Source organism: Tachysurus vachellii, chromosome 6, assembly GCF_030014155.1.
Source record: "Tachysurus vachellii isolate PV-2020 chromosome 6, HZAU_Pvac_v1, whole genome shotgun sequence".
In the NCBI taxonomy this organism is placed as follows: Eukaryota; Metazoa; Chordata; class Actinopteri; order Siluriformes; family Bagridae; genus Tachysurus; species Tachysurus vachellii.
Genome location: NC_083465.1, coordinates 8,930,921 through 8,943,425, shown reverse-complemented (window position 1 = coordinate 8,943,425; position 12,505 = coordinate 8,930,921). Strand labels below are relative to the sequence as shown.

Here is a 12,505-nt window from a genome sequence, read left to right as displayed (position 1 = left end):
AAAATGAATCAGACTTAAACTACAAAGACCTGCCTAGAATCAGTAGTAATCTGTTAATCTCGTGGCTGGACTGTTAGTATACAAAGAGAAAACACAAGGAGACCACAGATGGTCGTTTGCCATTAGCTGGACCTGGATGTTGGATGTTTTCATCCTCCGTGTTGCTTCTTATCAATCATATGCGCAGGCTCGGGCCACGCGACTGCGCCTTTGTCATTGTAATCGGCGCGCGACTTCTGCTGCGTCACGTTGCTGCAGCTTGTTTTGTTTTTTTTTCTCTCAAATAAAACATCAGTAGGCCACATCATTTCTGTGTGTTTGGTTTAGATAAAGGAATCGTGCGCTATGTGTTAATGCATGTAACAAATACTAGTCGGTGACAGTATTATCAGGGACGTGTTTGATAAGATGAATATGATTTTTGCGTTTTTTTCTTCTTCTTTAACTGGACTGATCTATAGGCAAAATATTTACCCTTGAAGTCATACCCCTATCTATATGTTATAGCACGTTGGATTTCCCACGGCCCACTTTTACGCGCTTTCAGCTCCCCTAACCATATGGTCAGTGGCCTGCCATTCACTTGTGGCTTCTTTGCCATGAGTTTCAGTGCAGGTTAGAGGAAGACTGTGCTGTGCGGAGGAACAGTGGAGACATGCAGTTGAAATGTGGGGAAAAAAAGAAGGGGAAAAACACGCCATTTGGTTGGGAGCAGATGGTTGGCTTGGGGGTGGAGGGGGTGGAGAGGGTGGTGGTGCTGAGCGCGTCTAAAGGCGTGTCGTGGCCTTCAGAGAGAATCCCCAAAAGGCTCCCCTTGTATTCAAAATCAATGAAAATTAAAGCGCAGAGAAAAGATGAATAGTCGAACCTCGAGTCCCGGGCTTTGTTCAGCACAGCTACTGGTGGGCAGGAGTTAAAGTACAACAGCCCCCTATAGAAACACTTAAGTTAAACAGTCTCTCCATAGTCCAGCTCCAGAAAGGAGGGAGAAGGGGAGAAAGGAGAGGGGCTTTCTGCTTGATTTAACCAAGACAGAATCGCGTGGCATAAATTATTCTTGAAAAGAATAAACGAAGTGGGCATAAATCCAAGAGGTTTCACTTTGCCTTTCAGTTCCGCTTTGCTGTGGTAATCGTGAAATGTGTGCTACGTCCGGATAAAGAATTGTCTACTATGATGTGATGAGAGATGGTTGGGGATGTTTTCACTGGTCAGCTGGAAGATGGAGAGATTAATATATTCTAAATAGAAAGCTTCGTCTTTTTTGAAGGCATGTGGAGAACGTTTGGTTTGACATCTGTGGACTATAATGTTAGAGAAGTTGGTGTGAATTGCAAGTTGTAATTTAATAATGAGATCAGATTTATAGATCAATTTCCAAAAGAACTCTTAATACCAACTCTTACTCATCTCTTAATCCAACTATTGTCAATTTACATTTCATAATAAACTTCAAAGTGTCTTTTCCTCCACTTTCCTAGTAATAATAATAATAATTCTACAAAGAGGTTTATGCATCTACACCTTACAGTCCCGAGCTGCTACATCACTGACGGTTCCATTAAAAAAATATTCAAATGCAACTGCATTCCTGCAGTACAAAAACGGCCAGTCGTTTCAATTAACGCCCTAATGAAGACCACCCTCGCACACACACACGCACACGCACACACACACACACACGCGCGGGCGCGCAAGCTTGGGCATGCGCAAATCGGCGAACGACTAGGACTATTGTGTAATTTTATTCCCTAATCACAGAGAAATGAACGTGTTCTATTTTGTTGTTGTTGTTGAAATAAAGAGAATACACTCACATAAAAGGCGACAGTTATTTAGGCAATGTTTTTGGTACTCTCTCTCTCTCTCTCTCTCTCTCTCTCTCTCCCTCTCTCTCTCTCCCCACTACATTGTGATGGGAGCAGGTGCTGACCGCATTACCATACAGCTGAGAGCACAAAGAACAAACTTATTCTTCCCTCACACAATAACAAAGTGCTTTAATGACAGCCACGCGAGCGACACACACCCGCTATGCTTTACTACCCAGCTTAGACATACAAGAAGTTAAAATATAAACTTTAGGGCAACTCCGTGCCCTATATAATGTGAACACCTGAGACAAATAGAACTGTATGTAAAGTTCCCTGTGTAACCAAGGTTACATTTCTGTTGTCTATCTAAAGTTAGTTTAGATACAGTACTGATCATCACACACACACACACACACACACACACACACACACACACACACACACACACACACACAAACACACACACACTTTAAAAAAATACTTGATCAAGTTTTACAAACAGGTCTTAAACGAAAAAGTTCAGAGCCTTCAAACTAGGATCTTGTTTAACCTCTTAAAATGACCAATGATATAATAATCAAGACAAATCGTGGTTTCAGCATCTACTGACCAAATCCAATTCTACTTAAGTAAAGTATTATACTTAATCAAATGATCAGTGGTGAAATTTCACATTTAGAGAATGTGGTATTATTGGGGAAGGAATTTAATAAGTGTTTTATTTGAAATCTTTGAACTCTGAAAGCTTTTAATAAAGGCGGAGCAATTTCCACATGGATATGTGATGTAATGTTTGTGTGATGTAAATGTTTGTGTCCGGATGTGTAGGATTCTTGGGGTTGAATTTTTTTACTTTATGTAAATGAGATTTTTCCCCCCACTCCTTTTTTGCAGTGGGGAAAGGTTGCACATTTTACAGCTCAGTGACCATTTGGCGATCTTTGGGTGTGTGTGTGTGTGTGTGTGTGTGTGAAAGGGGGGGGTGGATGGGGAGGAAAAGTGTCCCTTTGTGACAACTCGAGCCAGATTGGGGAGTAGCTCTGATTTGCATCTCATTACCCTAGAAGGCGCACTGTGTATATAACGGGCAGCAGGCGGACTTGGACCTCAGATACTCACACATACACTCTCTCTCAAATGGAATCAAGAGCGTCGGAGTAAAAGCAACTGGACCCGTACAAATCATATCAGCGCAAAGTAAACAGCACAGTCTCTGCCTGCTGCATCTTATTTGGAAAGTGCAAGCTAACCGGACGCATTGACAACTTGGAGTTATCGTTCATTTTTCTGTGACATTTGGGATTTACTTGTCTGTTTGTGCAAGACATGACCTGCAAAAGAAGATAAAAAAAAGTGCATCAACGTTTTGACCGAAGATTTCACCTCTTCATATTGAGTTAGTTGTAGTTTACATGACTTCTTGAGCAAACCGACCCGTGGACGTGTAACATCTCGTAGAAGATCTTCACCACCATGGGGCGACTTGTGATAGCTGCCATCCTCTGTGCCATGCTAAGCCAGGTAATGAAAACTGTGTGTCTTTTGTTTGGTCCCGCTAAAACAACACAGAGCCCAAAGTACATCCTTAAATATTTGATTCATTAACTGTATTTTTTTTTCTTTTTCAGATTTTATGCTCTGGGGTTTTTGAGTTGAATTTACAAGAGTTTCTTAATAAGAAAGGAATAACAGCCAACACTAACTGCTGTAAAGGAGGATCCTCACCAGGGATTCAACAGTGTGAATGCAAAACCTTTTTTAAGATCTGCCTGAAGCATTACCAGGCGAACGTGTCCCCGGAGCCTCCGTGCACGTATGGAGGAATTATCACCCCTGTTCTCGGGTCAAACTCATTCCAAGTTCCTGAGCTAGTTTCAGAAAGCACCTTCACCAACCCAATCCGCTTCCCTTTTGGATTTACCTGGCCGGTGAGTAGATACAGATTTAAATGAATTTGCTTTGTAGTCTTCTTTGGATGCTTAATAGCACAAAGGTGACTAAGCATCCTTAGTGGTCTAATTTACACTAGTGGTAGTGCTGAACGCATGGACATGTTACACCCCTAGGGATGGTATATTATAGTCAGCTCAGTGTGAATTTCCTTTCATTCTACCGCAGATAAGGAGGTGTGAACCTGTGGAAAAACCCAGAGTCATCACACCTCCATTTATTCTCCTTTTCCTTTATAGACATCAGGATTCCGACTGTAAGAGTGTTCATAACCACAACCTAAGCGTTGACTTTTTTTTTCCTTTCTCACCTTTTACAGGGGACGTTTTCACTAATTATTGAGGCACTACATACAGACTCTGCTGAGGATTTATCAACCGGTAAGACAAAAAAATATATATAAATAAATAAAGTTTAAAAACAATGAGTATTCATCTTCTCTTAACTGGATGGGAGAATTAATGGCACGTTTTGTGTTAAAGAAAACCCAGAGCGTTTGATCAGCCGTGTGACCACCCAGAGGCACTTGACAGTGGGAGAAGAATGGTCTCAAGATCTACAAGTGTCTGGGAGAACAGAGCTGAAGTACTCGTACAGATTCGTATGTGATGAGCATTACTATGGAGAAGGATGCTCGGTGTTTTGCCGTCCGCGAGACGACACCTTCGGCCACTTCACGTGCGGAGAGCGCGGGGAGATCATCTGTAATTCCGGATGGAAAGGACAATACTGCACAGAGCGTACGTATTATACCTGAGAGCACTAATTAATCACGTGATAGCACAATTGTAACCATTCCACAAAGGCTAATACACGATATAGTGATCAAATCTCGCATGAAACTATTTACCTCTATGCGGAAGTGCTCCTTATATCACGTGTTCAAGTGAATCAAAACAGAGCCGTTAGATAAATAATGGCACGCGTGCCGTAGACTAAAGTATTCACCTGATTGGCTGATTGGCAGAGCGCTCACCGCTGATTGGCTCAGTGTGTCTATGTATTGTTAGTAGCAGGCAGCTGCTGAGTGAGAGAAGACAATACAGCAGCTGTCCTGCAGTAGCAGCGTGTCCACCAGCTGTCCACCCTTATCTCTGGGACATTATGGGGAGGGGGCTGTATGAACAAAGTGAAAAAGGAACTTCTGACCCACCGGTAGAAGAAAAGGAGGCTTTTGTTTGTAAATCTTTTGTATGAGTGTGAGTGTGTTAAGCAGGGTCTTTTTCCCAGGGTGATGACAGGAGCATGTTTTTCTAGACACCTACACATTAGGCTCAGAGAAGATCTGAAAGAATTACTGAATTTGGAAAATGGTTGGCAGATGTGCCTGAATATTTGTTTCAAATATGTAATTTGCTATAATAATTAATTAATGTACCAATTTTCCTTTCTCTATAGCAATCTGTCTCCCAGGGTGTGATGAGGAGCATGGATTTTGTGACAAACCTGGTGAATGCAAGTAAGTATAAGTGTTTTACGTGGGAAAAAAAGACTTTGTTTTCTTATATGAGTATGAATTCTTATCTTGTTTGTTGCTTCAGATGCAGGGTTGGCTTCAGTGGAAAATACTGTGATGACTGTATCCGCTATCCTGGTTGCTTACATGGTACCTGCCAGCAGCCATGGCAGTGCAACTGTCAAGAGGGATGGGGTGGCCTCTTCTGCAACCAAGGTTAATCTTGTTTAAAAATGTTTTCAAAACAGCATTTATGCATCAGCATCATGAGGTACCAGGTACCTTTGGCTGAATATGGAACTGAAGGAGTAATAGTTTTGTATTGTGTTTCAGATCTTAATTACTGCACACACCACAAACCATGCCAGAATGGAGCCACTTGCACTAACACTGGTCAAGGCAGCTACACATGTACCTGTAAGCCTGGTTTCACTGGGGCAAGCTGTGAGATTGAGGTTAATGAGTGCTCTGAGAGCCCCTGCAGAAACGGAGGAAGCTGCACTGTAAGTATTATTGTGTTCTGAGTGATATATTTGGGGGTTTGTCCAAAAAGACAATTTGGCACTAAGCCATTAAGCTTTTCAAACTTGAAACCACATTTCTCTAAACACCTTTTCCTTATAAATCTTTTTGTTTCACAGGATCTTGAGAATACATATAGCTGTGCCTGTCCTCCTGGCTTCTATGGAAGAAACTGTGAGCTGAGTGCCATGACTTGTGCTGATGGACCCTGCTTTAATGGTGGACGGTGTGCCGACAATCCCGACGGAGGATACTTCTGTCAGTGTCCCACAGGCTATGCTGGCTTTAACTGCGAAAAGAAGATTGATCATTGTAGTTCAAATCCATGCTCAAATGGTAAACTAATACTACATTTGATTTGAAATGGAATTTTTTTTCCAGTTTTGGATATTTGATGATTAGTTTATCTAATTCTTGACTTTTCAAATCTTTCTCAGGTGCTCAGTGTCTAGACCTTGTGGACTCCTATCTCTGTCAATGTCCAGAGGGGTTTACAGGCACACACTGTGATGACAATATTGATGAGTGTGCTGCCTACCCCTGTAAGAACGGAGGAACATGCCAAGATGGAGTCAACGACTACATCTGTACCTGCCCACCTGGATACACTGGCAAGAACTGCAGCCTGCCTTTCAACAAGTGTGCACATAACCCTTGCCACAATGGAGCTACATGTCATGAAAGGGATAATCGCTATGTGTGTGCCTGCATTCCTGGGTACGGAGGACGTAACTGCCAGTTCTTGCTCCCTGAAAACCCTCAAGGACTGCCTGTTGTAGAGGAAGCCGATAAGAGGTACTCTGACGATGAGGAGGATAACGAATTCCCATGGACAGCAGTCTGTGCTGGTATTATTTTGGTGCTCCTGCTCCTGCTTGGGTGTGCTGTTCTGGTTGTCTACATCCGCATAAAACTGCAGCAGAGAAGCCAGCAAGCCGATAGTCACATTGAAAGTGAAACCATGAACAACCTGACCAACAATTGCAGTCGAGAGAAGGATCTGACCGTCAGCATTATAGGCACTACGCAGGTGAAGAATACCAACAAGAAGGTGGACTTTCAGAGTGATTCCACGGGTGGAGAAAAGAAAGCTTACCGGTCCCGCTATTCATTAGTGGATTACAATCTTGTTCATGAGCTTAAGCAGGAGGACTTTGGAAAAGAGGACTTGGAAAAAAATGATGTAAAATGTGAGGGTCTTGACTCTGACTCAGAAGAAAGACACAGAAAACATTTAAAAAGGTGAATAATCCTGAAAGATTATCAGAGAAACCCCAGATGATTTTGATCGGAGTCTTTCTGTCATTTGGGTTTTCAAATGCCTAATTGTTTTATTTTTGAATTTCAGTGAGACATCAGAGAAAAGTCCAGAAGCTGCATGCAAAGACACAAAGTACCAGTCCGTCTTTGTAATATCAGATGAAAAGGATGAATGTATTATTGCAACTGAGGTGAGTTTATCTCCCATTAACATAGAAGTTTGCACAAATTCTTGCAACTTCAAGGAAACTGAAATTATCTTCTCTATTTTGCAGGTATAATGCCACAACAGAGCTGTAGCTCGTCTTGCTCTACAGGAGGTTTTACTCCAGTATTTGCTGCTCAAACCAGAGGGAAGGTTTCCTTCTTATGACTGCTGCTGTGGGTCTTATGTTCATGGTGAATTTCAGAGTGAGCTGGTTCTCAACTGAAGTAAGCACAGTGACTGCAGAAAAAGGATGTTGAGCCATACTGGCTCGCACGCTCAAAGTTTATTCCCAGGAATGTGGCAGATGGACTTGTTGCACTACCTGTAGGGATTATTTTTTACCTCATTGCACTATGGAGGGTTGCTTTTTTTTTTTTTTTTTTTTTTTTTTTAAATGTATTTAACATTCAAACATAATTACTGCATATAAGTATGCACTGACTGCAGTGTCTATCTCTGACCCGTTACACAGGTCAGGAGGGAAAAACACCGCCATCAAAAATGTTCAGTTATGTTATGATTTGTTGATATGATTTTTTTTTAAGTTGTAATATTTTTTTATTTAAATGCTATTTGTGGTTCAATTGTTTGGGTTTTTTGTGAAGTTAACCCAGATATAATTTAATCTTTTTCACATTTTGCAAATTTGTTTATTGTATATAAGGCACTTCGGGTCATAGTGACTGTTTTCCAACAGTGTATGTATTTAATTGTGTTGTTAATACTTACGGGAATTGTTTTATACGTCTTGTTCATGAAGAAAATCACCTTAATATTTTTCCAAATAAATCCTGTATTAAATATTTCTAAATGACTTAGTCTGGTGTGGGAAATTATTTAGTACAAGTACAATATACATATGTACAGTACAAGTGCTGTAATAAAATATTATTGGGATTTTTCTTTCTTTAGTCAATAGTCTCAGTCCTTATTTCATTCCTGGCTGCTCGGTTTGCTCAAAATGGCTAAGGTATGGCTCCAAATTTCCTTAGTGAAACTTCCAAAAAGACATGATTTGCTATGGTTAAAGTGAAAGAACTACAGTGACCTGCACAGAGACTTGACCTCAACCCCACTGAACACCTGTGGGATGAACTGGAACACTGACTGTACCTCAGACTCCTCACTCTACATCAGTGCCTGAGCTCACAAATGCTCTTGTGGCTGAATGTGCACAAATCCCCACAGCCCTGCTCCAGTGCAAGGTAGAAGTAGAGGATGAATAGTAGAGCATATAATAATAGAAAAGAGGACTAAATCTGGAAGAGGATGTTAAAAAAAGTAAACATGCTGATGTTAATTAGGTGTTCACAAACTTTAGACCATATAGTCCATGCTGTCATATTAAATCCTTTCGAGTTTAATGTCGTCGAATGTTGAAACCACTCTAATGTTGATCCATGCAAACTAGCACATTGATGATCCAGAAGTAGATTTATGGCTTTTACTTTTGAATACTCTTGAATTCCTTCTTTCTTGAAGCTCAAGTTAAATTCTCAAATAGGCAATTATATGTCTTTACAGCATATTATTCATTATAGGATTTATACACCAGCAAAATGACAAAGCAGTCTGTAGTAATAATAGGTAGTTCATTGTTCCCCAGACCTTTGTTTTAACTGTCGGTACAGAACTACCAAATTAATATCCAACTCAATAACTTTAGAAGTAACATAACATTAAAGTGGATAGTACAGTCATTTAGTTATGTGCTCTTTCCTGCCTGAATCATCTCTGACTTTTTAAAAAAACAAATAATATCTACAGTATCTGCAGTAATAATATCTATATATCAATTGTGGAGAAGCTTGCTTAGTGCCCATTTAGCTCTGTAGAGATTATTGCACTCTAGAGATCAAAAGATGGGAATAGTGACGATTGTGTTAGAAATCACTTTGTCTTTGCTATATGAATGTTTTGTTTTCCAGTTTTTGAGTGACATGAGAAAACACCATTATTGATGTTATCTCTGACAGTGGGTAGAGAAACCTCACCTGCTGAAGAAATTCACAGTTGAAATCCCAATTTGAGCAGAAATGATCATTTATACAGACAACATCTTTCTGTTCTTTCGTAGAAAATTTCTGCACATAGTTTATTTTTTTTTAAGTTCATTTAAGATTAAAAAGAGACTCAACTGCAAATTAAGGATTGCCTAGCACTAATGTGATAGCCTCTCACCTTAATTTAGTTTGAGGCTGTTATATTCTGTCATTAACTGTGCCTGACCACTACAGTGACCCTGAATTATAAAAAAAATTGTAGCCAGACTGTTAGTAGAAAGTAGAATGAAAATCTCCTGTTATTAGATCATATTTACTGCTGTAAAAGCTTAAAAAAACATTAAACCAGATAGATATTTTGAGGGCTTCTTTGACTTTCAGTGCTGTTCTAACTTTATTAGTCTAGGCATCAAGCTCAACATCTAGCAATGAATTGAAGTGTGGATCAATAGCAGATGGGTAGATGTAATGCATTCCTTCAAAGTCTTAAATGTTTGAATGGCAGCCTGAGAAAGGGGAGATTTTGCGAGGTCTTGCCTTAGGGAATAAAGAAAGAAGGATGATGAGGTGTTGTTCCCTACCACACTGAGCCAATGGCAAAAGCTATTGGTGCTTACAATTTGTAAATCTCTACCTCCAACAAGCAAAATCCAAAGAAAATGCCACTTCAACTTGAAATTCCTACTGATAAAAGATAATTCCTTATCTGACTAGCATGATACTAACAAAAGACAAAACCTGGATGTTAACTCAGTAACATCAATGACATTTTAGCTAAAGCTGTTCATGAACAGAAGTAGATCGTTGTATGTTTGTGATCCTCATTATTTTTGTTCCATTTTCCTTAAGCACACACAGAGACCGTTTTTCTTTTTTAGGAGTTGAAGCAGAATTAAAGTATTCGTGACAGTCTTTATTTGTGGGTCCATTTTGATCTATTTGATCAAAAAAAAAACAAAAAAAACTCTTGCAACCTTTGTATACCTTACATTATGTCTGAAATTTTAGTGCAGTCTTTGTCACAAGAAGAATATAAATTCAGCTTAAAAGAGTTGCCTATCTTCAATTAATTCTTACTTTGCCAGACCTGGAAAATTGTGCATGCCTTTATTTCCTCATGGCTACATTAGTGTCATTTATTGTTCACCTGTGTATGTCACTTAACCCTGGTTTGTCTGAAGCTAGTTTAGCATGTTGCAGATAGATTCTTGACTGGCCAAAGTAGGGTCATACAGTGTCTGTTTTTTTCTCTCGTTTGAAGTTGATTTTAAGATTTTATTGCTTTGTAATAGATGTTTAAATGGACTGGTATCATTATTATAGATATAATCGACTTTATGTGACTACCATAATTCTTCTGGCTTCTGATTAAATGTTATTGTCTCATGTGTTTAACACTCAAATAGGGCTGTGATTGTGCTGCCACTGCTGGTCATTCTTATGATGATTATTCATCAACCACATAGCATGAGGCTGCTACCACCATGTGGGTCTGCTGTTCTTTGGGGGATAAGCAGTCTTGTTTTTGAGCTTCGTTTAAGATCTTGGATCTGATTGGTTCATCCCAGAATGTTATTCATCAACCACATAGCATTATGTTGTTGTTTGGGGGATAAAAAGTCTTGTTTTTTGCACTAAACAGATCTTTTGAATTAGGCCCAAAAAGTTCTTTCATGGTTTCATCAAACCCTATTGCATTTTACCACATGGTGGCAACTATTTTGCCCAATATTTTCCCTGAACTGCAAACCAGACAGATTCACTAGCAGATCTAAAGAAGTAAGCAAGTGCGGGAAAGTACTTCAATGGTTGAATGAGTGGCCATTCCTAGAACAGGAAAGAAACCGCTGATTGAAACAAAGGATAGAACCCCCTGTACAAACCTCTGGTCTGGTTAGCCACTAAAGACTTCCACCACAAGCTTGCTAGGAATTAAGCCACAGATACAGTCACCTTTTCAAAATAAAATAAACAAGGTTACTCATAGATTAGAAATCCCACTTCACTGATGAATTGGACACTCAATACAAGTTTCCTCATCCTCACCTCATAACATCCTTGATTCCAACCTGTACCAGGAGGTCCATGCCAGTCTGAACACCCAGATCTAAAACCTATGTATAGACCAAAAATGACAAGGGCGCAAAGACTCTGTACTGTATGTGACCTCCCAACTGCCAGAACACACAACGACCTAAAACACGGCTTATAAACTTAAATCCAAAAGAAAAGAAAACAAACAGATTAAACTAATTTGTGGACTTTGTTGCTCTGACTCTGAAAGCTTTGTCTTTCTGACTCAAAACTTTCAATGCAAGGACAAGCCAATCACATATAAGTAGACTGGCCATAATCAAAGACTGAGTGAGAATCATTACCCATAACCTGCTGCATCCATCTGTAGTCGATGCTCGACCACACTTTACTGCCATGGCCAGCTTTATTTGGGTGACATTTATTCTCACATGAGATCAATGTGCACCACAAATCAAAACCTAGGTTCTATTTCACTCCATTTTTTACTGAATTGTTTTATTGTAGCATCTGGCCTCATGCCTAATAATCTCAGAGAAGCAACTGTTGGACCAGTTGTTTCATATTCAGAATATTCAATGATGCTGATGCTGTCAGAGCATCTTTGATTATCAGGTTAAACTCACATGGATTATGATAAATGAAAAGCAGAATAAAAAGAAAAAAAAGTTTGAGAATCGGTTTTGGCTTCAATGGAATGAAATCAGTGATGTTAGAGCAAGGTGAAGCCACACTCACTGAACCTTGTACCCTTCAGCTGAGTCTTTAGCATAACCAAAGAGTGGATTTGTCTCCCTGCTTCTCATATGAACAGAGCATCTGGGAGACACTTCCAGTTTCTGAGGAAACTGCTTGCTGTCTAAATGGCAGCTAAATTTATTGGATTGGATACTAACATATAGGTCAAAGAACCAAATACTCTGTTTCATTCATGTCCTACAATGAAAAGTTTTATTCTTCCACATTGCAAAGACTACATTGAGAAGGTTAAGGATATCACTACATTATCGGCAGCACTGTGCCTGGGCTCTGTGCACCCTAGCCAACATGACTGATGGTGAGCAGGCTGGCCTGGGCTGTGTGCCCTCGTGCTTGCACTGTTTCTCTGCCTCTCAAGTCAGAGCCAAGCATCTCTGTTTGTCTGGTTTTCTAAAAAAAAAAAAAATGTCTGGTAATATACTGGTAAACAAAACAAACCTTTCAGTAGGTTTGAAGGGTACATGAGAGGTGTTACTACTAAACCTGTAGCTGTAGAGAA

At 39.9% G+C, this 12,505-nt stretch overlaps 1 protein-coding gene across 1 annotated transcript; it reads left to right on the top strand.

Moving 5' to 3' along the window:
• Positions 1-2,948: 2,948 nt before the first annotated feature.
• dld (deltaD) lies at positions 2,949-7,568 on the top strand. The gene is made up of 11 exons (XM_060872055.1): positions 2,949-3,335; positions 3,443-3,742; positions 4,084-4,144; positions 4,247-4,504; positions 5,163-5,223; positions 5,306-5,436; positions 5,554-5,723; positions 5,862-6,078; positions 6,180-6,984; positions 7,091-7,193; positions 7,278-7,568. Exons 1-11 carry the CDS (start codon positions 3,288-3,290, stop codon positions 7,281-7,283), a joined length of 2,160 nt encoding a protein of 719 aa, XP_060728038.1. The 5' UTR covers positions 2,949-3,287; the 3' UTR covers positions 7,284-7,568.
• The last annotated feature ends 4,937 nt before the right edge of the window (positions 7,569-12,505 follow it).